At 37.7% G+C, this 24,690-nt stretch overlaps 1 protein-coding gene across 2 annotated transcripts; it reads right to left on the bottom strand.

The window, feature by feature from the left end:
• Positions 1-605: 605 nt before the first annotated feature.
• NAE1 (NEDD8 activating enzyme E1 subunit 1) lies at positions 606-24,241 on the bottom strand. 2 transcript variants are annotated; one of them, XM_048816534.2, is made up of 20 exons: positions 24,086-24,241; positions 21,382-21,485; positions 21,236-21,296; positions 20,109-20,139; positions 17,796-17,867; positions 17,364-17,443; positions 16,430-16,539; positions 15,856-15,965; positions 13,546-13,608; positions 13,134-13,197; positions 11,393-11,484; positions 9,763-9,822; positions 9,526-9,659; positions 6,011-6,086; positions 5,609-5,648; positions 4,435-4,521; positions 2,809-2,901; positions 2,232-2,346; positions 2,097-2,146; positions 606-853 (listed from the first exon to the last, which is right to left on the bottom strand). In XM_048816534.2, the coding sequence occupies exons 1-20, from the start codon at positions 24,229-24,231 to the stop codon at positions 744-746; spliced, it is 1,698 nt and encodes a 565-aa protein (XP_048672491.1). In that variant the 5' UTR covers positions 24,232-24,241; the 3' UTR covers positions 606-743. The 2 variants fall into 2 exon arrangements, with proteins under 2 accessions (XP_048672491.1, XP_048672492.1); XM_048816535.2 differs by lacking the exon at positions 2,232-2,346.
• Positions 24,242-24,690: the final 449 nt, after the last annotated feature.

Below are 24,690 nucleotides of genomic sequence, written 5' to 3'. Positions count from 1 at the left end.
TTGTGGCTTGGGGCCCAGGTTTGAGAAGATTTTCCCATAGGTGATTATACTCCCAATTAAAATACTGTTCTAGTACTTCCTTCCATTAACAGGTTTCAGGTACAAGAGTTTATTATTTTGCTTAGCTTTTATAAAGACAGGTTTCAGAGTAGCAGCCGTGTTAGTCTGTAGTCGCAAAAAGAAAAGGAGTACTTGTGGCACCTTAGAGACTAACAAATTTATTTGAGCATAAGCTTTTGTGAGTTACAGCTCCCTTCATCTGAGGCATACACTGAATGCATCGGATGAAGGGAGCTGTAACTCACAAAAAGCTTATGCTCAAATAAATTTGTTAGTCTCTAAGGTGCCACAAGTACTCCTTTTCTTTTATAAAGAGGTAATCATGGAACAAGCAGATTGGTTTAAGTCTCTGCTTTGACATAAGTCAGCAAAGTGTAAGTGACTAAATTTAACTTCTGATACCACAGAATAAGACATTGCATTGTTTGAAGGCACTTGAAGAAATAATGATCAGAAAATTCTACATATTACATGAAAACAAATATCTTCCATTTTATGGTATGATTTACTTGTCTTATCCTCAGAATAAAATAATAAGAGTACCCTTTATTTGCAATAAGATTTTAATATTGAGGAAAATACAGAAAGGTTCAGTTAGTGGTAAACATCACACTAGTGATATTTTATAGAATGGAGCAAACCTGACATCAATTACAATTTCCAACATATATATCGTAGTTGTTCTACAACTGGAAAGTTGCTGAAGTCTGTGACATTCCACTGTAAATATAGGTGTTATTAAAAATTACAAATTGTCCTGTAATTACTTTGACAACCTCTTGAGCAGCAGCACCTATTAAAGGGAAGGGGAAAAAAGAATGACTTTGGTGGGTAATTATATTTTTAAAAAAAACGAGAACAACAGTATCTGGTCTAGCTTTCAATATAAAGATGAAATAGTTTGACAGATTGAGTTTAAATGCTTTCCTGAATCATGGCAAAAAGTAATTTTCGTATTTGTTTTTCAATTCAATTTTTTAAAAATGCATATACATATAAGTTTACGTAAATATTTTTACCATGTGAACTGGTGAAAAAGAAACTGATCTTTCTGAATAAATGCAAGAGAAGTGTCTACATCCCCATAACTGATATTTTTCCTAATCAATCATTTTTCTAAAACACTTCCTCCCCTCCCATTCAAAAATCCCCTTTCCTTTTAAAAGAGATTATGCAGTCCAGAGTCTGAGTATTGGAAAATTCAGGTGATAGAAAAATTAGCTAGTAATTAGCTTCTCTACAATGTTTCATTTCTTTTTAACTGTTGAACAAGCTCTTACATTTTATTTTATTGCTATAACCCCTTTTAATACCTCTATAAAAATACTGTGTTCACATTTTCTTTGCAATTATAGAACACTTAAGAACCCAGATCTTGTCTTCATACATTTTTCTAAAGTACCATGTATACCCATGGCAATATAATTTTCTTTAACCTTAAAAAAAAAATCCAAGTTGTGTATATAACATTAACACTTTAACTGGTACTGTAAGACAAGTAAGCAAAAACAGTTAAGATTGCAATAATACTTCTATTATATACATTTTAAAATGATTTACATCTTGGTTATAAAATATTTATTGCAGCCTGAAATAAGGCAATGTTGGTTAGGTACAGATTTACAAAGTTTGCAGAGTTAGCACTGTCTACACTGAAATTAGAACTAAATTAAAATTAGTCATATTGTATTATTGTTTCTGTCAATGATACTTTCACTGGTCATATATACACATTATAAATTTTATTTTAAACTAGAGTAATAAAAGCACAAGTAGTATAACTGGCCTAATAAGGTCATTTTGTAATTTTCCATTATTTCTTTTATTCCAGTCTGATCACTTTCTCAGCCAACTTTTTCCATATAGCATACGACACACTGACTTTAATATGTTGCAGTACTAATGCAGCCTTTGTCTGCAGCCCATAGTTATTCCCTTTTCTCCAAATATACTGAAGAGGAATACCATTAAAATAATAAAATATAGCTCAATTGACAGTTCTAAATGGATCTGTGAAAATAAAGTGGTATTCTTACCTCCCAAGAATGCAGCGATAGTATGTGGCTCAGCAGCTCCATAGCGACAACTACATAGCAAAAAATAAAATAATCAGTATTTTAGGGCAGTTTAAATAAACTAATGAAAGTGACATCTTATCATACAATACTTACAATTCATGGACATAATCATCCTTCACTGTTACAGACAGCCCATATTCCTGAAGAAAGCTACTGAGGCAAGATTTCAATTTTCCAATATCATCTTCCACTTGGTAGTTATACACTCCTAGGACATAAAGTATGAGCCATTTCTCCTCACTGGACTTTAATATGCCAGAGTTTTAACAGGTCCAATAATTTTTTAAATTGTGCTGGGATTACCTTCTTTGTTACTGCAGTCATTAACGTTTTTATTCAAGTAACATACATTTGTATTTAATTATAGCTCTAACAATGTCGATCAAATACCACTGATTATGTTCATTCAGCACAATAATAAATCATCATGTAATTTAACTATAATTTTTACAAGCAATTAAAACCATCATCATCAATCTGCATTAATTTGTTAATCTTAAGAATCTGGTCACTTTGTAATACTTGCACAATAAATGTACTCTAGTTTAGTTCAAACATTTGCTTAATCATGTTTTATAGTTCATATGTACTACTGTCTCATAAATTAGATTGTTATATTTCCAAGAGTGACTGATATATATATATATCTAAAACTATTGTAATAACCTACCTGGGTATCTACCATGCTGTTTATAAAATCTATCCACAGCTCGTAGCATTAAGTATAGCACTATCTCACTGTCTGGATTATCCATGCTGGAAACTGAAAATGATAAAAAAAAAAACCAACCCCCCCCACAAAATACAGATTTTAAATTGGTTTTAAAATAGACTTGGAGACTGATGGAATGAAAAAAATACTTCACATTTACTTGAATGTAACACACATTTTTTACAGTTTTGCCACCACACCCCCGTGGGAGACAACTGAGAGGTTTCCACTTCAAGCTTTGGTAATGGATTGTTTAGATATGTAATTTCAAATGCCAATGATAAGTGACTAATTATACTAAATGTTATGTACCTATATATTTTTATATAATCTCAGTTTGGAGCTGTCCACGTGTTCCTACTTCAACTCCACCAATGTCAACAATTGCTTGCTTGCGATATTTACCTCTAGTCATAATTTGAGTTTCAAAATTACACTTGGCAAAACTTGATTTTTATTTTTTTTTTATAATTGTGATGGATATAGTCTATTTTTAAGCATTTTTAAATATTTTTGTTGATTTAAATACACAGTTGCAGGAAATTATGGGGGGAGGTCAGACAATTATTTTAATGACAGTAGACATTGAGTCTCAAAAAGTTAAACTTTATAACCATTAGAAACACAAATTGTCAACATCACATCAAAATACATGAAGTACATATCCTTACGTCAAACTCTTACTTCAAGAAGATTTTTCTTATCTGTACATTTTGATTTTTAAATCAATGGAACTATTTTTTTTTTGTTCATTTTCATTCGTGAAATCAGTGTTTACCAATACAAATCTAATCTTTCCAAGCCTATTTATAATGTATATTTAACAGAAGAAAAACTAAGGGCAATAATTATATAATAAATGGAAGTCTCCTTACGATAGGCACAAAAAATGATGTAGGGACAATATATATTGAGCTTTTTAAATGTAAAATTTAAAAAGTTCCTAAATTATTGTACCCAACTTAATATGCACCAGTTCAAGGAAATTTTACTTATGTACTTTGTGAATGTGACAAACAATTCTTTTGGCCAAAATATTATGACCAGACTGAAAAGACACACAGTAAACGACTGCTGTTTTCTAAACAAGTACTGTTTCTCTTTTAGTATTTACCTTGGAATTTGGAGTTATATATGTTTGAAAAGTCTGTAGCAGTTATATGCCTAATTTTTATTTAATGATCCTTTGCCACACAATTTATTCACAAAAAACAACAACAGTCAGTGGCTAAAAAAGAAAATTAATCTTTTGCTCCCAAGGAAGAACCCTTGTAGTTCCTGTTACAAATAACTAAAGTCAGACAGGAGAAAATATAATTTAAAGACTATAACACCTTGATGAGGATGAATATTTTACTTACATGGCTGCTGAAGAGAAAATATCTGCCAGGGAAAACTACCACACACATTAATTCAGTGGCTCATCTTTGAGCTTTTAAAAGTAAATTGTCAAAAAAAAATTTTCTTTAAATAATACTTTGAAATATATACAATATGTATTTTCTATTTAAGCATGGTTTTCATGATAAAAGAAAGAAGTTTAAAGAAAAACTATGAATAAATAAAAAAATAGAAAGTCCTTACTAATTTCATCCTTGTTAAAAGTATTTAAACCATACTCTTCAGACAGGGATCTACACCGCACTACTCGAAGAAACGCTGAGTTGCTGCCTAAACAAAGAACACCGAAAAGAAATACTGGAGCACTGATTGCAAGGGTGCAATATTTTCTTCAGGCATTTCAGAATTTACTTACTGTTAAACAATGTAGAGTAAATCTATCACCAACTGATGTCATTTTAGTTTTTATTGTATTTCTTCAGTAGTGCAATGTAATAAAATCTTTTAGATAAGAAATGTTTCTTTAGAGGTTTATGAAGGTAAACAACTTTATTAAAATGTTCTATATTTGTGTACTTCAAAATTCCAGTCATGTTGCCTATTGCACATGATAAGGATTGTCAATACATGTGGTACCAGACTCCAGACAGGATGATGCCCCACCCTCCTCCTCTTTATGGTCATCTGTTGGACCACAGGCATCAGCCCCACATTTTCTTCCTCTAGCCTCCCAAAAGCTGTCCTCTTTCCTAAGTTGCACTAAATAGTGCTGCTTCCTGCAGCGCTGCCTACTCTTTCTCTAGCAGCAGGCAATCTAGAGAGAGCAGCATTCTAAAAACCAGTGGTTGGGGATGGGCAAGAGTGAACCTGTGGCAGTGGTAAAATGGCAGAAAGGGGAAGAAAAAACTAGACAAATATGGATGAACATAGGGAAGGGGGAAAAAAACACTGCAAACAAACCAAAAACTCTAAATACATGCCGCAACTACAGCACTTCAAGTACAACAAATACTTATTGTTTCAGATGGCTGCTGTTTTTCTTGGCATATGCCCTAGTATTTAATATACAAGGGTAAAACAAACTTTGCCCAAACGAACAGTAGTTTCATCCAGAATCATCAGTAATTAATTCTATTTATTTTATTTTTGTGGGCATATAACATTCAGGCATCTGCCTATAGCTTTCCATACACCTTATTCTGACAGGCACTAAGCACTTGCAACTTGCATTGAAGTCAGTGGGAGAAACTTGTGTCCATTACTTCTCAGGAAGAGGCACAACATTTATAATACAAAAGAGATTCAAATACTGAGCTAGAGATTAATATAGCTACATTGTGAATAATTTTAAGACTTCCTGAAAATTTGTGTGTGCATAAAACAAGAATGATGTAATGCTAAATCCAAAGATACTTACAAAGCAATTTTAACTCTTTCTGTGAGATTGACTCTGGTGCCTGCAAAGGAACAAGAATATGTTTGTTCCTGCACAAGGCAATGAATGGTTAGATTTACATTTTTAAAATTATACTGAAATGGATGTTAGATCAAAAGTTATCCAAGGAAGACTTCTTATGTGTTCATATGTCCCTTTCACTAACATTCTAAATAGTCACAGGAAAGTACACACAATGCAGAAATACACACACTGTGCGTATAGTGAAATCATATTGGAACTTAACTACCACATTCTCTTGGAGAGTTTTAGTAAAGTCAGCTCTTTACTGTCTCTATTTTGCGCCTTTCCCCATTCTTTACAGATTACATGGAAAATTATTGTCCTTTTGAGATACATTAAATGACGTTATAACATAACTACCTTGCCTACTGACTGTAACAATTTAGCAGCATGGTTACCCACAGCAGCAGCATCTTTCTTTGCTTTTTCACGGTATCTGTAAAGGGTCAGAAATAGTTTTAATAGTTTAAACTGTAGTTTAAAGCTACAGTTTTATTTTAAGAGCCTGAAATTGAACAACACTTCTATAACCCTTCTTACCCTATCTGTTGTAAACATGAATAAAGTCAGAAGATCAGCTACCTCAGCAGCAGAAGAGCCAATGGTACCAATCACATGACTGTTTTGCTGTAGCTCTAAGCTACTTGTAGAAGCAGCTTCATAACTCAGTGCACTGGAATGTCTTTGCAATTAGTAAGCATTAAAAGGAATATTACTGTGGAAGGTTACAGGGCAAAAAATACTAATTCCTTTCAACAATGAGAGGACCAGCACTAAAGAAAACTTTGAACCAAATGCACTATACAACTACAACTGACCAATTTTTATATTGTATTTTATGATGTTTTAACTGTATTGTATTAATTCTTTGGGCAGCAACCCATGTACCTCAGCAGCAGGGCACACTATGAAGCTCAAAGTGCTACACCTTAAATAACAAGGGAACCTAGGAAGACGCATCGTATCTGGCCACAGCACTTTTACTGAAGGAATATCAGGACTCATAGAAACCATCCTCAAACCATATGCCACACAAAGGGCCAGCTTCCTCCAAGACACAACTGACTTCCTCAAGAAACTCAAAAACAACAGCAACCTCTCCCAGAACACCATCATTGCCACCATGGATGTCATCTCCCTATACATCAACATCCCGCACCATGATGGCATTGCTGCCTGCTTCAAACACCTTACAAGATAATGAACAATGCTTGAAAATCCAACCCAAACACATCAAACTGATCCATTTCATCTTCACCCACAACTTTACATGTAACAACAAATACTCTGTCCAAACAATGGGAACAGCTGTGGGTACTAGGATGGCTCCCTAATATACCAACTTTTTCATGGGCCACCTCGAGAAGAATTTCTGGGCAAATACACCATGAAACCAATGATATACCGGAGATACGTTGATATTTTCATCCTCTGGAGAGGCAACCTAAACTCCTTCACAGATTTCCACTACAGCTTCAACCAACAAACTCTTTCTAGAAAACCACCTCCACACCAGCATCAACTTCCTGGACACTAAGATCAGCTTCAACAATGAAGAACTAGAACTGACTATACATAAAAATCCCATCGATCAAGACACGTACTTCCACGGAACCAGCAACCATCCCAGACACACCAAGAAGCCTGTTGTCTAAAGCCAGGCACTCAGATACCACAGAATTTGCTCAAAAGATATATATCTAAACACACTTAAAACTGCCTTCACTAAACAAGGACATCCCACCAAATACCCCTGACGGAACCTGCTTCAATACAGAAAAAAAACCCAAAAACCTAAAACAAAAAACGCGCTGACCACACAGCCCTAGTTGTTACCTGCTATCCCACTCTAGAACACATATGGGATATCAAACAATTGATGATTTTATCAAACCACCCATACTTGATGGGGACCACATCCTGAAAGAAATCTTTCCCAAATGCCTTCTTCTGGCATTCAAACAACGTCCTCCCTCCCTCAAGCTCATAATCAGAAGCAAGTTCCCCACAGACCAGGACACACCAGCTCAAAGCGGCACCAGACCCTGCCAGAATCCATGAAAATCCATTGCTACAATGACCAATACCTCCCCACAACACACCTTTCAAGGTCCATGGGTCACACACATTCTTATCACATGTGGTATACCTCATCCAGTGCATTAAATACCCCAACAGCTGTGTGGGTGAAACCAGATAATCACTACTCTCTCAAATGAGCTCACAAAGCAAAATGATAAAGGACCCTACAGCCCATGGACAAAACACTTTTCACAAAATGATCATTCCATATCTGGCTTCTCAATCCTCATCCTTAAAGGAAACGTGCACAACACTTTCAAAAAACGAGCCTAAGAACTGAAACTCGTAACTCTGCTGAACACTAAAAACCATGTACTTAACAGAGACACTGGTTTTATGGGTCATTACAACAATTCGTAACACACCCCACTGTCTTCTAATCCTTAATTGCCCACTTCATTTTAAATGGTCTCCAACAGCATGCAAAGAAACCCTTATGCTTAACAATTTATCATCTTGTATTTAGCTCAGACACACTGGTTACTTTCTCCAAACTGAGGAAGAGCTCTGGAAAGCTCAGAAGGTTGTCTCTTCACCTACAGAAGTTGGTCTAATAAGAGATATTTCCTCAGCTACCTTGTCTCTCTCATATCTTAAATAGTTATTTTCAAAAATTTTTTCTGGAATGAAACGAAACATTATGCTAATATTCCTTTTAAATATACACTGAAGCGTATCAAGGAATTATTCCTAATTTTACAAAATAGGTCTGTAAAACAATATAGACCTTCAAGAATTTAGAGAACTAAAAATGTCTTTCATACCTATGCAAACCCAATAATTCACTTAATACTTTGCTGTAATTTCATTTTTGCAGGATGAGGCAACGGGTTCATTTTTTCTCTCCTTACATGGAAGGACTCTTACTGGGGAACGCTCTCTCTCCCTCCTCCTCCTCCCAAGAGGAAACATTTTTTACAGAACTCTCCACAAATATATTAAAATCCAATCTACATTATATTTGAATGCCGTCTGTGACGGTTTCGGGGACATGTCTGTATTGCATTATTAATTCTGTTTTGTTTTATGAATACCATTTATGATTGCAACTGTTGTTGTAGATTAGTACATCCATTTTGTATCTGAAGCTATGTCCAGAAAGCTGTGGTGGAGCAAACAGTGAACAACATTTTTCCTACTGGATTTGGAGCCTAAAAATTTGCCAAGACTCAGACTACACCGAGGACTCATAAGGGTCATGAAGTTACACTGAGGGGCAACGCGTTCAGGACTGTTTGCAGTTTTCTCAAGAGCTGTAACTCTAGTGCTGCTTAAAGAGTAAGTGTTTATGGTTAAGAACTTCCTTTGCTAAAATGTATATTTTCTTGTTTTACTGCCATATTGTCTCTGAAAAGGTTACCTAGAAAGCCAGAGCTCCCAGAGCCAGGTGCTCTCCTGGAAAATGTGTCTTAAGCAACTATGGGACTTGGGAGGGCTGAGGCACTGGTTCTGGGATCTAGGCAACCAGATTGAGCAGTTCTACTGCCCAAAAAGAGTGTCAGACATGAGACGTTTACACCACAGAGCATGCTTAAGAGACCCAGAGGTAGGAACAGTGATCACTTCCCAGAACCAGGGCGCTAAGAGGCATATGGGCTTCAGCAGTTGGATCCAATCAGAACAGACTGGTGTCCATCCAGATAGGAGGGTGGGACTAGGTTATAGCACCATCTAGAGTCTAATTATTTTTTTTAAGTGAGCTCTGAGAATTTGGCCCATCCTGTGAAATCCAAATCAATGCCCTTCATTACTATAATGCTGATTGTCTTTGAAGAAGAAACTCAAGTACTTACACATTTTGCAATTTGATAAATTTACCCGAATCTGCTATCATATCAGGAATAGTGCCCCGAACAGGTAAATTTCCTTGCCCCTCTTTTGCTACAAATTCCTTTACAGCTCGAGCTAAAATCCAAAAGGAAGGTGTCTGCAAGAGTACAAACAGCAGTAATTTATTTTTCTTGTACACAAAAGTATTATCTGTATCAATATTCCTAAATAAACATCTTATCCTCAGTTACTCTTTTTACCTGCTGTGTGAGATTGATGCAACGATCATCATTAAAAATGTCTTCAATACAGCTTGGAATCTGTAAGAAAAAAAATATATATACACGTGTATTTACCCAAGTTTCTTATTCAAGAATTGTCCCAAAAGTAATTATATGGGCAATTCAATATCTAAATGACGTTAGACTTTCTAGGCAAAAGTCATCTTTTCTGAACCTCTATGAAAGAATCTGTCCCACTGGCTACAAGTACTTTGGGAGAAATTACCTCTTTACTATCATATTTAGAAAAGTGTCAATTGCTAAAAGTGTAGGCTTCTAATTAACCCAAACTTTACACACCAAATCTGTCCTTAGCAACACCCTTGCAATTTCAATGAGAACTGGAGAGGATTTAAGATATGAAAACATTTGCCCCTAATGTTAGGAATTACATACATTTAGCAAGGGCATCATTTCAGAAAAATTCTGGGGGCGGGAGGAGGGGGAAAATGTGTCAGTATACAGACTATTTCCAGTCCCAAATAGCAACACAGATTAAAAAAACTGGGCAATTATTGCTTTCCTAATGACTCCATCCAAAGTTGGGGGAAAGGGAGAAATATAACTGCCCACCCTATAGCAAATGATGCTTTTGGCATTTAGTTTTGGTCATGTTAATAGATTCTGGTTATGTCCACACTAATATTATTGGTCAAATAGGAGTTTTGTTCCATCAAACATTCCTTTAGCCCTTCACAAATCAATACAGTATGTTAACTGGACAGTAGACCAGTTCTGCAGTAACCTGAGGCTTGCTAATAAATACGAGTTGTACGTGTCTTCAAGAAAAGCTTAACACCTCAAATACACAAGATCATGTAACAATGTCTTCCAAAACATAGTTTGTTATAAGAAATCCATAGCACTCTAAGAACTTTCTGTAGATCTGTTGATTTATGTTAAGAACTGGTAATTTCTATGCAAATTAATACTTTAAATTGAATAAGAGTTGTAAAATTTATTTCACACTTAATTCTTTTAGACACTCATGAAAGTACTGCATGTTCACCATAAGTGATACTGTGGCAATGTTTCTGACACTGATTTTAAAGACTGTGTTCTACTATCTGACTTTACTAAGTATTTTTAATAAATTTAACTCCTCAGCAAGGAACACAAGACCTTTAACATTAGTTAAGCAGCAGAGCTTAGAAGAAGGAACATATCTTTCTCTGATACAAACACCCAATTTCCATTAAAAAAAAAAGAGTCATGTGATGATATCCAAAAATAAGCCTTACTCTTCTTAGGACCATTTAAAAAAAAAATTAGTTAATGCAGTGTTTATGAAAGTGAAAGAAGAATAGCTCCAATCGGCAGTGTGGGGGCAGGTGCTTTGTACGTTTCCCAATTCAACACTGCCGTTGTATTACAGCCCAACTGGAACTACCCTCTTGAGCACATACTGCTACTCCTGCCAAGTTGTTCCAGAATGTCTGTTTGGTTTATAGAGAAAGCGATTAGGAGGAGGTCATCAAACTAACTTTGACTGTAGATTTGCTGGGGAATTTTTGTTCTGAAAAACAATGATACTATCAAAGATACGTGGTCCCCTTAGCTCTTCAAATGCATTATGTTCATCATCTAAAACTTAATAAACTACTTTTACCTTAGTAACATTTAGTGCTGTGTTTACATTTTTTATAGCTTCTTCAAAGTTCTCTTCATCTTCTGGGATCCCATTTTCATTCTTTAAAATTCCTGTTTGAAAAGAAACAAGTAACACAAGCAAAAATACAAACTCCACCTCCCACATTACATTTATGTCCTGGCAGCATATTAGATTTTCTCTGGGAGAATCTGTGACATATCACTGTTCTAGTTCTGTCATTACAAAACATATACATCTCACCACATTAACAGACAAAAATGGCTACCCTCTCCCTCATCCATGTGTACAAATACTTTGATATGGTATTAAAAATACTTTGCACTCATAACACCTTCCATTGTAAGATCTCAAAGTTTATGTTATGAACATTAATGAATTAAATGTCACAATGTACAAGATGTAGGGAAAATGCTATCACCAGTTTTACAGATAGGGAAAATAAGGCACAGATGGAGCATGTGATTTGCTCATGGTTATATAGAAGTTCAAATCAAAGTCTGTAACAGAATCCAGAGGTCCTGAATTTCTGTCCGGTGCTTTAATCCATAGAGATATAGATAAATAAGATCATTCTCTCTCTCACGTACAACTGTTTCTTTATCTTATACATATCAAATCTGATGTCTGTAAAGTGAATTGCAGGTTATGAAACACTGAAGCTCTCTCTTTACTTGACACAAAACAAAAATATAGTTGAATAATAAGTAAGAGGAGATAAGGAAATGTTACTGACTGTAAATATTGTTAAAATTTCTACTGTTTCACTTTAATACTTACTCTAGGATGCAGCAAAATTCAATTGGCATAAAATGCTGCACTTCAAATCTACTAGGAAGCCAATCTTTATTTCAGTGCAAATAAATTATTTATTGAATAACTTACAGTGATGTAAATAGGATTTAGATATCAAGAGAAAAACAAATCCATTTGTTAGTACTAGTAATTAAGTCTGTTTATAACTGGAAAGAACATGGCCCTGTTTCTATAGCAATTTAAAATGATTTATTTACATTTCTTTTAAAAATACTCTGTACATTTTAATGCTTGTGAAGGGTGCTAGATTGACAGCCCTTAACAGCAAAGTCATCCATCCAAAGACTAATTACAATATAGTCACTAGATATGTAAATTTCTCCTTGCTACCCACTAATGGGTCTCTCCACAGAATCACCACTTCTTGGGCTGAGAAAGTAATTCAACATCCATGCTCATCTTAATCCTTGACCTTTCTGCTGATGCAGTTAAGAAAAGAACTAACTTTGAAACTGATCTGTATGTGTGCATAAGCATCCACATTCATGTGCAAGCATGAGAGATGTGGACACAACAGTTGGAAAATAAAATAGGTACAAACTTATTTCACACTGGCCAATCAGCCAACAGATATTTTTAGGCTGGTTTTATACTAGTGACATAGCCTCTCAATTCCACTAATAAGGAAAATTCAGTCCCCTACTTTAGCAAAATTTTAATGTTAGAAAAAATTAGATATGTTTTCCAAAGTTAGCATTTGTCTTTTCTTTAAAGAACTACAATAGAATGAAGGTCCTTGCCCTTGCTTAGAAAAAGAAACAAGTATTACCAGCTGGCTTCATAAGCAGACTCAGGATTCTAAGACTCACCTATTCAAGAAATCATGAATCTGCATTGACATAAGTTCAATTTCAAGCCACAGTGACAAGTTGTGTCTTGTATAATGTCTTTTCATAGTGGCGAAAATGCCCATAACATATATTACCTTGTCTAATCAGCTCTCTGAAGGCTTCCTTTTCTTTGTAATTCCTAGGTATCAGTTCACTTTTCTAAATTGAAAGTATAAATAAAACAGATAAATATATAACAATTCTCCTGTCACATGACTACCTGCTAGATAGTTTGTGTCAAAGTTAATACACATCTATGTGTGTTTCAGTAAGTGATAAAGGAAACATAGGGTAAAAATCAAACCAGGCACTTTTCAGTAGTTACAGGCTTCACTCAGTGCCCAAAAATAAATCTTTGGACACTGTTCAATGAGGTACTTTTATCACCTGTCCAATTCTTTTTTCCTCCCAAGTGATCTAGTTTGGAGTCAGATATACTTTCATTAAAAGCCTACAGTAGAAATACTGGATGCTATATGTTTGATTCATAAGACATTATCAACATACCTCATTGTACCATTTTGCTAAATATTTTGCTACAATCACAATCCATGGAGTGTGGCTATGGTCCTGCAATCAACAAACAGAAAAAAAAATATCTGCAAGTAGTTAGAAATAGGTTATTTCTTTAAAGCTAACAGCACTGTATGTTAGATCACCACAGTTTGAAAATCCTGTAATATTGAGGCACAATAGGAGAGTTAAGAACCACACTGCTGATTCAATAAAGTTTCCTAGTTTTTGACAGCAATGCCTGTAACATTATGTAAACAGATTCTGAAATTAAATGAAATTTCAAATAAGTTTGTCAGGGATGGGATGGTATCCCCTAGCCTCTTTGCCAGAAGCTAGGACTGGGCAACAGGGGATGGATCACTTGATGATTACCTGTTCTGTTCATTCCCTCTGAAGCACCTGGCATTGGCCACTGTCAGAAGGCAGGATACTGGGCTAGATGGACCATTGGTCTGACCAACTATGGATATTCTTATGTTTGTCATATCTCAAATAAATCTTAAAAAGGGGGAGCAAATAAATAATAATTTTCTATAAAAGTTATGATGTGCTCAATTTTGAACTTTTACAAATAATCCAGGAAATAATTTGATGGTCAAAAATGCATTATATAGTTTAAAATCTAAGTCTGAGAACTGCAAATTGCACAATTATTGGTAACTGTCCTGCATGTGAATTTAATAATTTTAATTAAGTTTAAGCCCTCTTAGATCGAAAGGTCTAGTATTATCATCATTAGGATAGTGACCACATGTCGCAATTTCGATAGGGCTGGCCTATATTTCTAATCTCCTTTTTCCTGCCCTAACCTACTACAGGAAAGCTAAAGGTCCTTCTTTTTAATATTGAAACTCCCACTGTACTCTCTTTGGAAAGTAAGACCTGCTGCTAAACCTGTGACAGGAGCATGAAACTTGTATTTCCACAAGTGAAAGATTTAGGCCACAAGTCACTGTTTAGAATCTTCCTTCCCAATTTACATCTTAAAATGAAGACCAATTCATACCCCTCGGTTCTGTGAGTACTCACATATACTATAAGTATCAAATACAGAAGCAGTTTTTATTCTTGCTGTATTTTTTGCACTAATATAATGAATTTTGAAATCATGCCAGAAGAAAGCATTTTTAAAACTAATTCGCCTATCTTCACACTGATCTCAAATCAGACTCCATATATTCTTGACATAGCAAGTGATTAAAAAAAAATATTTAATGAGCAGAAACATTTAGAGATCTGGCTTCTGCACCAAACTGAATGATCCAACACGTATCTGACCAATTTCCAGAGTTCTGGCATGCCTAATGCACCATCAGGGTCAGGGTAGAAACTTCCTGAGTGTAAGTGGCCAGGTACTCGTTTACTTGGAAGGACAAAACCTTGTCTCAAGTATTGCTGAAGAACGTGCAAATTAGAGCTCTGTATAAGACCAAAAGCTTGTCTCTTTCACCAACAGTTGGTCCAATAAAAGATATTACCTCACCCATCTTGTCTCTGCACAATGTCAGTCAGTTTCCATTATCTGACTGGAAAAAACATTTTCCATACGGATTATCTATTTGCTTTCCTAACTGCTCAAGCGCTACTCATACAGTAATCCTATCCAAAGTTTTTATTTTTTTTAATTTGTAGGTTTGGGATTTGCTGTTTGAACTGAGGGTTCCAGACAATCATTGTCAAAAACCCTTTTTTGCTTTCCTCCTTAACTAGGGATGGCCATGCTGCACAGAGATCAAATAGAGGCAGGTGTGAAATGGTGGTTTAAATTTTACCTCTGCACTCTCCTAATCTTGGTGCTGCCCTGTGAAGGTCATTCTATCTGCCCTTAGGCTGATCTAATTTGTACTGGGTTGCAACGACTACAGGGGTCGAAAGACACAGCCAAGGATTGGCATAGCACAGGACATACCAGCCACATCCTCTTTCCTCCTCCAGCCATAAAGGGAACAAATGATGCAAGAGACTTCATGTTGGCTCTGTACTACCACTTACCATACTTTTATGGCCAGATTACACTAATCCCACCTAACATAAGGAAGGATGTTTCCCAAAAATGTGGCTTCACAATGTGTACTATGTGAAGTGATGTTTACAGTAGCACACAAAGTTTGGTATTTTAACTCACGATTAGCTTTTGTGATAGCCAAATTCACTGAAGGTGTCCACAGTTAAATCCTTTAAAAAAAAAATAAAAAATAGGACCCTATGCAGGAGGAGAGACCCATCCACATGGAATTACTTGCAAGAATGGGGCCTATTTTGAATGCATTTTAGAGCACAGAATGCAAGTCTCATGCCAACCTTTTTTTCCATATGATCCAAGTCATAAGACTGAATGTGTTCCCTCAGCTCTGGAAATGGGTTGTCCAGTCTCAGATCTTCTAATACATTGTCTGGATGAGATTCCACAACTGCCAGAGATACACAAGATAGTTTAATTTGAAAGATAAACAGGACAGATTGTTACAAAATTACAGGTTACAAAACATAGGAGCAAATATTCAGTGCTTGGGTATTTACCTATGTGAGTCCCACTAGCATAATTACACATTAATGGAAGTAGTGCCTCATTGTAAATGTATTCCATAATATAATGCAGTATAGCATTAGACAAAAGTCTCCCATTTTGCTGCATCATCAGGTTAATTACTTGTTGCATGCAATTTTCAGTAAGTCATGTCCACAGCTAGAATGATTTTTATGGTGGGAAATTCCAACTGCAAATGCCAAGGATATTAGTTAACACTAAATACTTCACAAGGTAAAAATGAAATAGTTCTTTAAACATATAAATCTACATATAAAACTTCTAGAAAAGAGCTTTCAATTCCACTTTTAAATCTATTTAAGTCCAATTTCTGAAGAAATCTCTTACCTGGATGTTCCTTAATAATAATTCTCATATAGCCAACTAGTCCATAAGTCCTACAGACTAACAGAGGGATGTTAGAATTCCAGAGAATTTCAGCTAAACGTACCAATATACTGAAAATAAAAATAAAATGACTCTTAGAACGTACAAGAGATAATCAAGTGTGCAACAATAATTTAAAAAAAAAAGTTTCCCATGAGAGAGGACTTCGAAGCTAAAAATAGAACATGACCAAAAGGATGCCATAAATGTATATGCAATAAGATCAGAAGAGATATTTTAAATACTACACCAAAAAGACATTACCAGATAATTTATAGCCATAGACTCTTTAATATTGCATTGATTTCTATGGTCCCAAGCTTTTAAAAGGTCAGTTAAAAAACAAAAACAAAACCACGAATGTAGGCAAATAAAATAACAATTGGAAAGAAAGAGATCAGTTGGATCCATAAATTGTAAAGTGGAACTCCTAACAGACAGTCCTGACAAAGCCACATGAAATTCTTCTTACTAATGTGTGGCAATACAATTCCATACACAGTTAGAAAAGAGGGAGTTGGATCGTGATAAAGAGACCTCCACAAAGACCTGAAGATATCGCAGATCCCATTACATGTGAGGCCTCAAATTAGATGACCAAGCTGACATAGCTATGGTGGATTAGGAAGATCTCCCTCACTAGAAAGAAGAACTCAACATTTAAATGAATTTGGAGACCGTGCCTTACAATGAGTCAGTACAAAAACTTTAAAAATTTGTGTATTAACACACAAAGGGTATAATGAAAATCACCACCATAAAGCTTTCCTGTCTATAAATGTTGCATATGACAGCAAAAAGCGATGTTGCTTCACATAAATTATATCTTCCCACAATAAAGCTGCAAACAAAACTGTAATTGTAAGAAGACTGAAAAATATGAACAGGACTCTACCTTTCTGGTAACTGGGTTGCAATGACTAAATTAAACCGACAGAAAAATGAAGGATCATTGTCTAGAAGTTTGTCTGGACTCTAAATAAAAGTACAAAAAAATTCACATACATTGGAACATAAATTTTGCTTTATCTTAGAAAGACATAAGCATATCAAAAGTTCAAGTGAACATGTGTGTTCAACACTGGACTTGGATTCAAAATGCTAGATGTGGCTTCTGAATCTTTATCATCATTAACTACAAACGTTATTTAAGTATATACTTAAATGAACTTGACACACATAATTTGAGATCTTATTTCCAGATCTGTATTATCATAAAATTCTCACATTGCAATTACAGATAAATTTGTAACTAATGATTTTATTTTGTCATACTTTGCCATGCACTTAAACACCAGAACATAGCAAGGAATTCAAGGATACAAACCTCCTCCACAAAATTTCCTGAAACATCATTATTTAATTCTTGTAAGAGCTCTGTGGCACTTTGGGCTCGGTTCTGTTTTAAAACAATTAAAAATATACCTGTTTAAACATATCTATAATTTACATTTATGTTTTACATACCTTACCAATAGCATACATGCTATATTACAAATAAGTACATTATGGAATATTGATATAGTTCAACTATTTCAAAATTCACGTTCACCTTAAAATCACTATGTAATAGCAAGGATTTTGTTTGAGCCAGACTTTCCTTTAAAAAAAAATAACAGTCTAAAAATGGAAAAATGTAATAACTGGCTTATATCTAATTTTAAAAATCACTGTATTGGAAGCACCATAAGCTCCTGATGCAGCTTTCTTAAGCACTGTTAAGTTAAAAGCTAAGCAAGCTCTAATGAAACTCCGAGCAGCGACAGCAAGAAGATATTGAAGTGAGAAAGAGCTATTGAAGATACTTACAATGTAAGAAGGAAACAGCAGAAGAGGAGGCCAAAGGATGGGGCGAGGGGAGGGAAGGGTGACACAAGGGAAGATAAGCAACAGCACCTGCTAGCAGAATGGTGAGGACAATCCCTTAATAAGACCCATTCTTTAGTCTTAACCATTCTTATAACCGCTATAGTTCACCAATATTCAAGATTGGAGCTTATCTCACTTACCGTATATGTTAATTAACTTTAGGTAGATGGCACAAACCCAACTAAAGCTAGAAAATGCAAGTCAATGTTCTTTTAGATAATGTAGGTCCCCTCACCATTTTAAATCTTTTTTGTAAATAATGGTTTTACAAAATCTTTTCTACTGATAGACTAGAAACAATAGTGATGAACAGAGACAGAATACAACTTAAGGGTTTTTTTAAGTTAACAAAACTGCCCCCTACTCCCTCTCCACTCAGAATCTTATTGATTTCTCAAAGTTAAAAAAAGAAGAAGAAAAAAAAGAGGTAAGACCCCGTATGACCTTCTCCATCCCTCTCCTCGCTCCAGTGCACACTCTCCTCCTCCACTCTCACTGACATTGAAACATCTTCCCTATTCTCCAGCTCTTCCCTGTGCCCCAGTGACCCATTCCATCTCCTAACCTTCCTAGTCCCCTCAACCTCTCATTTTCAAGAGGTTTATTCCCCTCCCAATTCAGCCTCGGTCTTCCGCACCTTAAAAATTCACCATGGGCCCTGAATCCCCTTCAGATTATCATACACATTCTCTTCTCCCATCTCAAACAATTGTCTACAACCATCATCTTGAGTTTCTTTCCTTAAGTTCCATTCCACACCCTATTCAGTCTGGCTTCCACCCTCATTATTCCACTGAAACTTCTCTAACCAAGGTTTCTAATATCTTGCTAGCCATAACACGGGCCTAGTGCTCCTTTCCCATAGACATCCTGAGTCCCTCTGACACAGTCAACCATATCCTACTCTTGGAATCTTATCCTCTCCTGGTTATCTTACTACCTCTTATTCTTTCAGTGGGCCATCATTTCCCGCACCCTGCCCACTCACAAGCAGCAAGTTATATGGACCTGTGGTGCCCGTGCTCCACCAATATTCAGGAACGTAGGCCTGGCTCCACCAATGTTTGGGCTTATATTTTCAGAGCCGTCCCATCCATAGGATGGGCCAGGGCAACCACCCCAGGCCCCACGCTTCAGGGATCCAGGACGGCCTGGGGAGTTAGCAGGGGCCCTCATGCCAGCAGCAGCGAGCGACCCAGACCCAGCCCGCCCTGCCTATTCCCACCCCTGCTCCGCCCTGCCCCCAACTCCACCGCTTCCCTCAAGCCCCCGCTCCCTCCCTGCATCTTTCCAGCTTCCGCCCCCTCCCCCTGCCCTGGACCCTGCATCCCCCGAAGCGCGGAATGGGATGGCTCTGCTTGGACCCATTCTGAGCACCACCAAAAATTATACAAACCTGGTGTATAAAAAAACTACTTCAGGTTTTGGTGCAGGTCTCCCAGGGCTTTATCCTTGCCTCCCTTCTGTACTGGATATCATCTTTTTTTTTTAAACTGATGACAAATCTACCTGCCCACCCTGGACTTGTCTTTCTCCATCAAGTTTAAGTCACAGCCAGGCTTTTCAACATCTCCTTGTGGGCATCCAGCCACCCATTTACACTCAACATGGCCAAAACTGGGCTTTTGTTCCCACACATCTCCTGAAGCTCTGTTCTCCTCACTCACTACTATAGAAGAAAGGAATTTTTTATCTGTGTATGTCTAACTTTCATTTTATACACAAATCACTCTCTCAATATACTTACAAACCGTATTTAATATTGCTTTACCTGGCCAATATTGCTTCTTTGTAGAAAGAAACTGAGAAAAGAGAGACAGTAGAAAGCAACATTAATAATATCTTTCACAAAACTAAAGCTTTTAAGCTTCCTTCCAGTGAAGAACGTATTATATAGCTTCATGCAGAACAAAAGAAGTCCTTTAATATCTATTTCCTTCAATTATTAATTTTATCACATCTTTCACATGATTTCTTTGAAAACAGTCTTTTTGAATCTTGTAAAGTCAGATTTTTAAAAAAGCGTTATCCCAGTCCCGAAAGCCCCATAATCTGCAAACTCTGTAGCACATGCAGAATTTCACTCTTCCCAGTGAGGAACTCATTGCAGGTGAATGTTCATCCTGCTAAATAATTAAGGCCACTATTCTCCTAAATTTTCCATGCAGAGGGACCCCTACGCTCACAGAGCCCTTCTAAAAATCAACAGAGCTTCATGTGGGCGCAACAGTCTGCCTGCACCTTACAGGACCAGGGCCTAAATTATTACCATTAAATATCTACACAGAGTCCACAGAAGTTGCATTTTTATGTAAATTTACATATATTGTTTTATTTATGTAAGGGTTTCTAGTCTTTCCCTAACTGCATGCATTTTTCAGGAGTTATGGAAGCATCTGAAGGAACAGCACGCTTCTTCCTTCTCCAGACCTGAAGAACTCTGTGTAGCTTCAAATCTTCTACCTTCCGCCAACAGAAGCTGGTCTAATAAAAGATATTACCTTACCTACCTTGTCTTTCTAAATAAAAGTAATAAGTTTGATGACAAAACAGTTTAAAAGCCATGAAACTATATTTAGATATATAACAAAGTTAGGGGAAACTTAAGTCACAGTAGGAGACTAAGATATTCACTACACTTCCTTGTATTTTTTTAAGAATATGCTCTTTCCAACTAATGCACTTAAAAATAAGGCAATTAATAAGAAACTCCCAATTAATAGGAAGTACATTTCACAACTACTCAAAAATCTACCCCGAAAACAAAACAACCAGTTTGTTTTGAGCATAACTCCTACAGTTATAGAAAGTTAACCATTATTTTTAAACAGCACTTAGTAAAACTACTGAAACCTTATCACTGCTTTATCATTAGTAGAAAACTAATGGTAAACCTACTTATTTCCGACATCTTCTCCAGTGACTTGATTCCCATCAACAATTGTAAATGAGCCAATACCTTGAAAATAATACAGTAAGAAATATGCACTCTTAATTATTCAAACTGAAATTCTTACTAAAATTTACAATTGAAATTTATTTACCTGGTAGTACTAAATTTTTGAGGATTTCAGTTCCTGTGGCTGTTGCATTTATCATACAAACATGAGCAGCTTCTAAAGCTTCTTGTCCATGATCTCCCCACAACCTACAAAACAAGGAACACAGAAGCATTCACAGGAAAAAGTAACTTGTGGTAGCAAATACAGTCTGAATGGCAGTGGGAATCTGATGTCACAGTCCATGTGGTTTAACATACCATTTCCCTGTACGCTATTAAGTAGTATATATCAAAACATGATTTACACTGGGAGTTTTGTCACCGACTTCAGCAAGGCCAGGATTTTGCCCTTAGTCCCTTCAGATCTGGGGGAAAAAATGACTATGGAGAAGACAGGACAAAAGATTCCAAACTGTCAAGCAACAGTTAAATCATTCATATTGTTCTGTAAGACTTAAAAATAAATTCATGAACTACTGCAAGTACTTTCAGACAGTGGTTCGCAGACATGCTCCTCTCTCACTGCTGAAGATTTGTCTTCAAGATGCAACACAGTCTGTATGGTGACCCAGTACAGATTTTTTTAAGCGGTTTCCAAAGAATTATTTGACCAAACACCTAATTAGCTTTTTGACCCAGAGCAGGTGTAATTCTAGCCTTTATGGTTGCAGAGATAATTTCCAAACATGAACCAAAAATGAATCCATACTGTTTTCCTGTAGATTTACTCTGAATAGCAGCAGAGGTGCTAGAGCTGTAAGAAAGATATGGAGCAGTCTCATTAATTTTCACTGCTGTTACTGGAAACTAGGGAGCAATGACTTTCTCAAGAATCAAGTCATTTTCACCCCAGTACAAGTTTATTAAACTCTGAAGATAAGCAGACACTTGAGCTATTGACTGGAGAGTCAGACTCAAAAATGAAACTAGGGGAGGAGTAAAGTAGCTTAGTTTTTTTAAGTGATGTGACAGGTAAATACGCCCTTCCCAATTTGCAGCCTTAACAGTGTTTTTTTGAACAAAAGCTTTTGGAATATTGACAACTACTGAATTCCCACACACTTTATAATACCGATTTAACGGCTGACATAAAATGCATTTTTAAAAGAATCCAGTTATAAAAGCATGACATATGGACATCCTCTCCAAGAATTCACTAATGAGCACTTTTTGGGTTATAGAAATAAACGAGGCAGTATTGACACTTATCATAGAATATTAGGATTAGAAGAGACCTCAGGAGGTTATCTAGTCCAATCCCCTGCTCAAAGCAGGACCAACACCAACTACATCATCCCAGCCAAGGCTTTGAAAAGCCAGCCCTTAAAAACCTCTAAGGATGGAGATTCCACCACCTCCCTAGGTAACCCATTCCAGTGCTTCATCACCTCCTAGTGAAATAGTGTTTCCTAATAGCCAACCCAGACCACCCCCACTGCAACTTGAGACCATTGTTTTTTGTTCTATCATCTGCCATCACTGAAAACAGCCGAGCTCCATCCTCTTTGGAACTCCCCCTTCAGGTAGTTGAGGCTGCTATCAAATCCCCCCTCACTCTTCTCTTCTGCAGACTAAATAACCCTAATTTCCTCAGCCTCTCATAGTAAATCATGTGCCCCGGCCCCCTAATCATTTTCATTGCCTTCCGCTGGACTCTCTCCAATTTGTCCACATCCCCTGTGTGTGTGTGTGTGTGTGGGGAGGGAGCCAAAACTGGATGCAATACTCCAGGTGTGGCCTCACCAGTGCCAAATAGAGGGGAATAATCATTTCCCTCGATCTGCTGGCAATACTCCTACTAATACAGCCCAATATGCTGTTGGCCTTCTTGGCAACAAGGGCACACTGCTGACTCTTATCCAGCTTCTTGTCCAGTGTAATCCCCAGGTCCTTTTCTGCAGAACTGCTGCTTAGCCAGTCGGTCCCCAGCCTGTAGCAGTGCATGGGATTCTTCCATCTTAAGTTCAGGACTCTGTACTTGTCCTTGTTGAACCTCATCAGATTTCTTTTAGCCCAATCCTCCAATTTCTCTAGGTCACTCTGGACCCTATCCCTACCCTCCAGGGCATCTACCTGTCCCCCCAGTTTAGTGTCATCTGCAAACTTGCTGACAGTGCAATTAATCCCAGCATCCAGATCATTATGATCAGAGCAGATGGAAAACTGCCTCCTCTATGCCCCCAATTAGAAAATGTTGAGTTTCCAACAAAACCATTGAGTACCAAGACATTTCAGTCGTCAAGGGCTTGTTTTGCGCAACAAAATCGTTTTTCACAAACATTAACATCCTCAAACCCTCAATTTTCCCCGAGGCCGGTGTGCGCGTGTGGCCAGCCCCCTCTTCAGTAACACCCGCCCCGCCACAGGCGGCGGTGAGCCGAGCTGCCCACCCACCACGCCCCCGCCCCCGCCCCGGGGAGCGCTTCGGACCGGACCGGACCGGGACACCGGGAAGCCGCCTGGGGCCAGACCCCGCAGACCCCAGGCAGTGTGGGGCAGACCCCGCGGGGACGGTCACTAGCCAAGCCGTGAGGCGCACCTTGGCGCGGGGAAGGCAGCGCGCAGGGCCCCACAGCCTGGTACCGCCGGCCCGGCAGGCGGCTGAGCCGGTGGCCCGGCAGTCTGCCGGGCGGCCCCCCAGGAGAGGGGGGAGGAGCGCTGCGCCCCCCAGTGGTCCAGGCTGTAGCCCCACCCGGCCTTGGGCCGGCCCAGCGACCTGAGAGCCGGCCCGAGGCAGCCCCCGCTACCTGAGCTGCCGGTCGTATTTCTGCTCCTTCATGCTGAGTCCGCCCTGCTGCGCCATGGCGCCGGGCCCTGCCGGTAAAGCACCCGGGGTGCGCGCTGCCCTCTCCTGGACACCGTCCGGATCGGCCGCTCTGCTGTCACTGAGCATGCGCGATCGATCTGGACATGCTCAATGGCGCCTGCTGAAGGCACGGTTCTCCCTTTGCCCTTCTCTTTGCCATCAGGATGCAGAGGATGGATGGGCGGGGTCTGGGCAGAGGGCAACACGTGAGTCCACAGGACGATAAACCCTGTGGGGCTGGAGGAAGCAGACAGACACAATTAAGGGGAAAGTGCGGGAGGTAGGGTAGGGGGAGGAGAAGCCCTGCTAGGCAAGTAGCTGGGGTAACGCCAGGGTAGGGAGGGTCTGAGGGGATAAAAAATAACAAATGGAAGGGCACAATCTACAGTGTTTGGGCTGTACATATGTTACCTAAGTTATTAGGGTATGGGTGAACCCTTTATTTTGCGTGTTTGTTTCCGTGTTACAAAGTATTGAAAGCTGTGGGTGGGTCTTGAAAATCACTAAAACATGTCATATGTAATTTATGAACAGTTCCTTTGCAAA

Source organism: Caretta caretta, chromosome 12 (genome assembly GCF_965140235.1).
Source record: "Caretta caretta isolate rCarCar2 chromosome 12, rCarCar1.hap1, whole genome shotgun sequence".
Taxonomy (NCBI): domain Eukaryota; kingdom Metazoa; phylum Chordata; order Testudines; family Cheloniidae; genus Caretta; species Caretta caretta.
The sequence above is the reverse complement of the archived record's forward strand: the minus strand, read 5'-3'. Positions and strand labels throughout refer to the sequence as shown.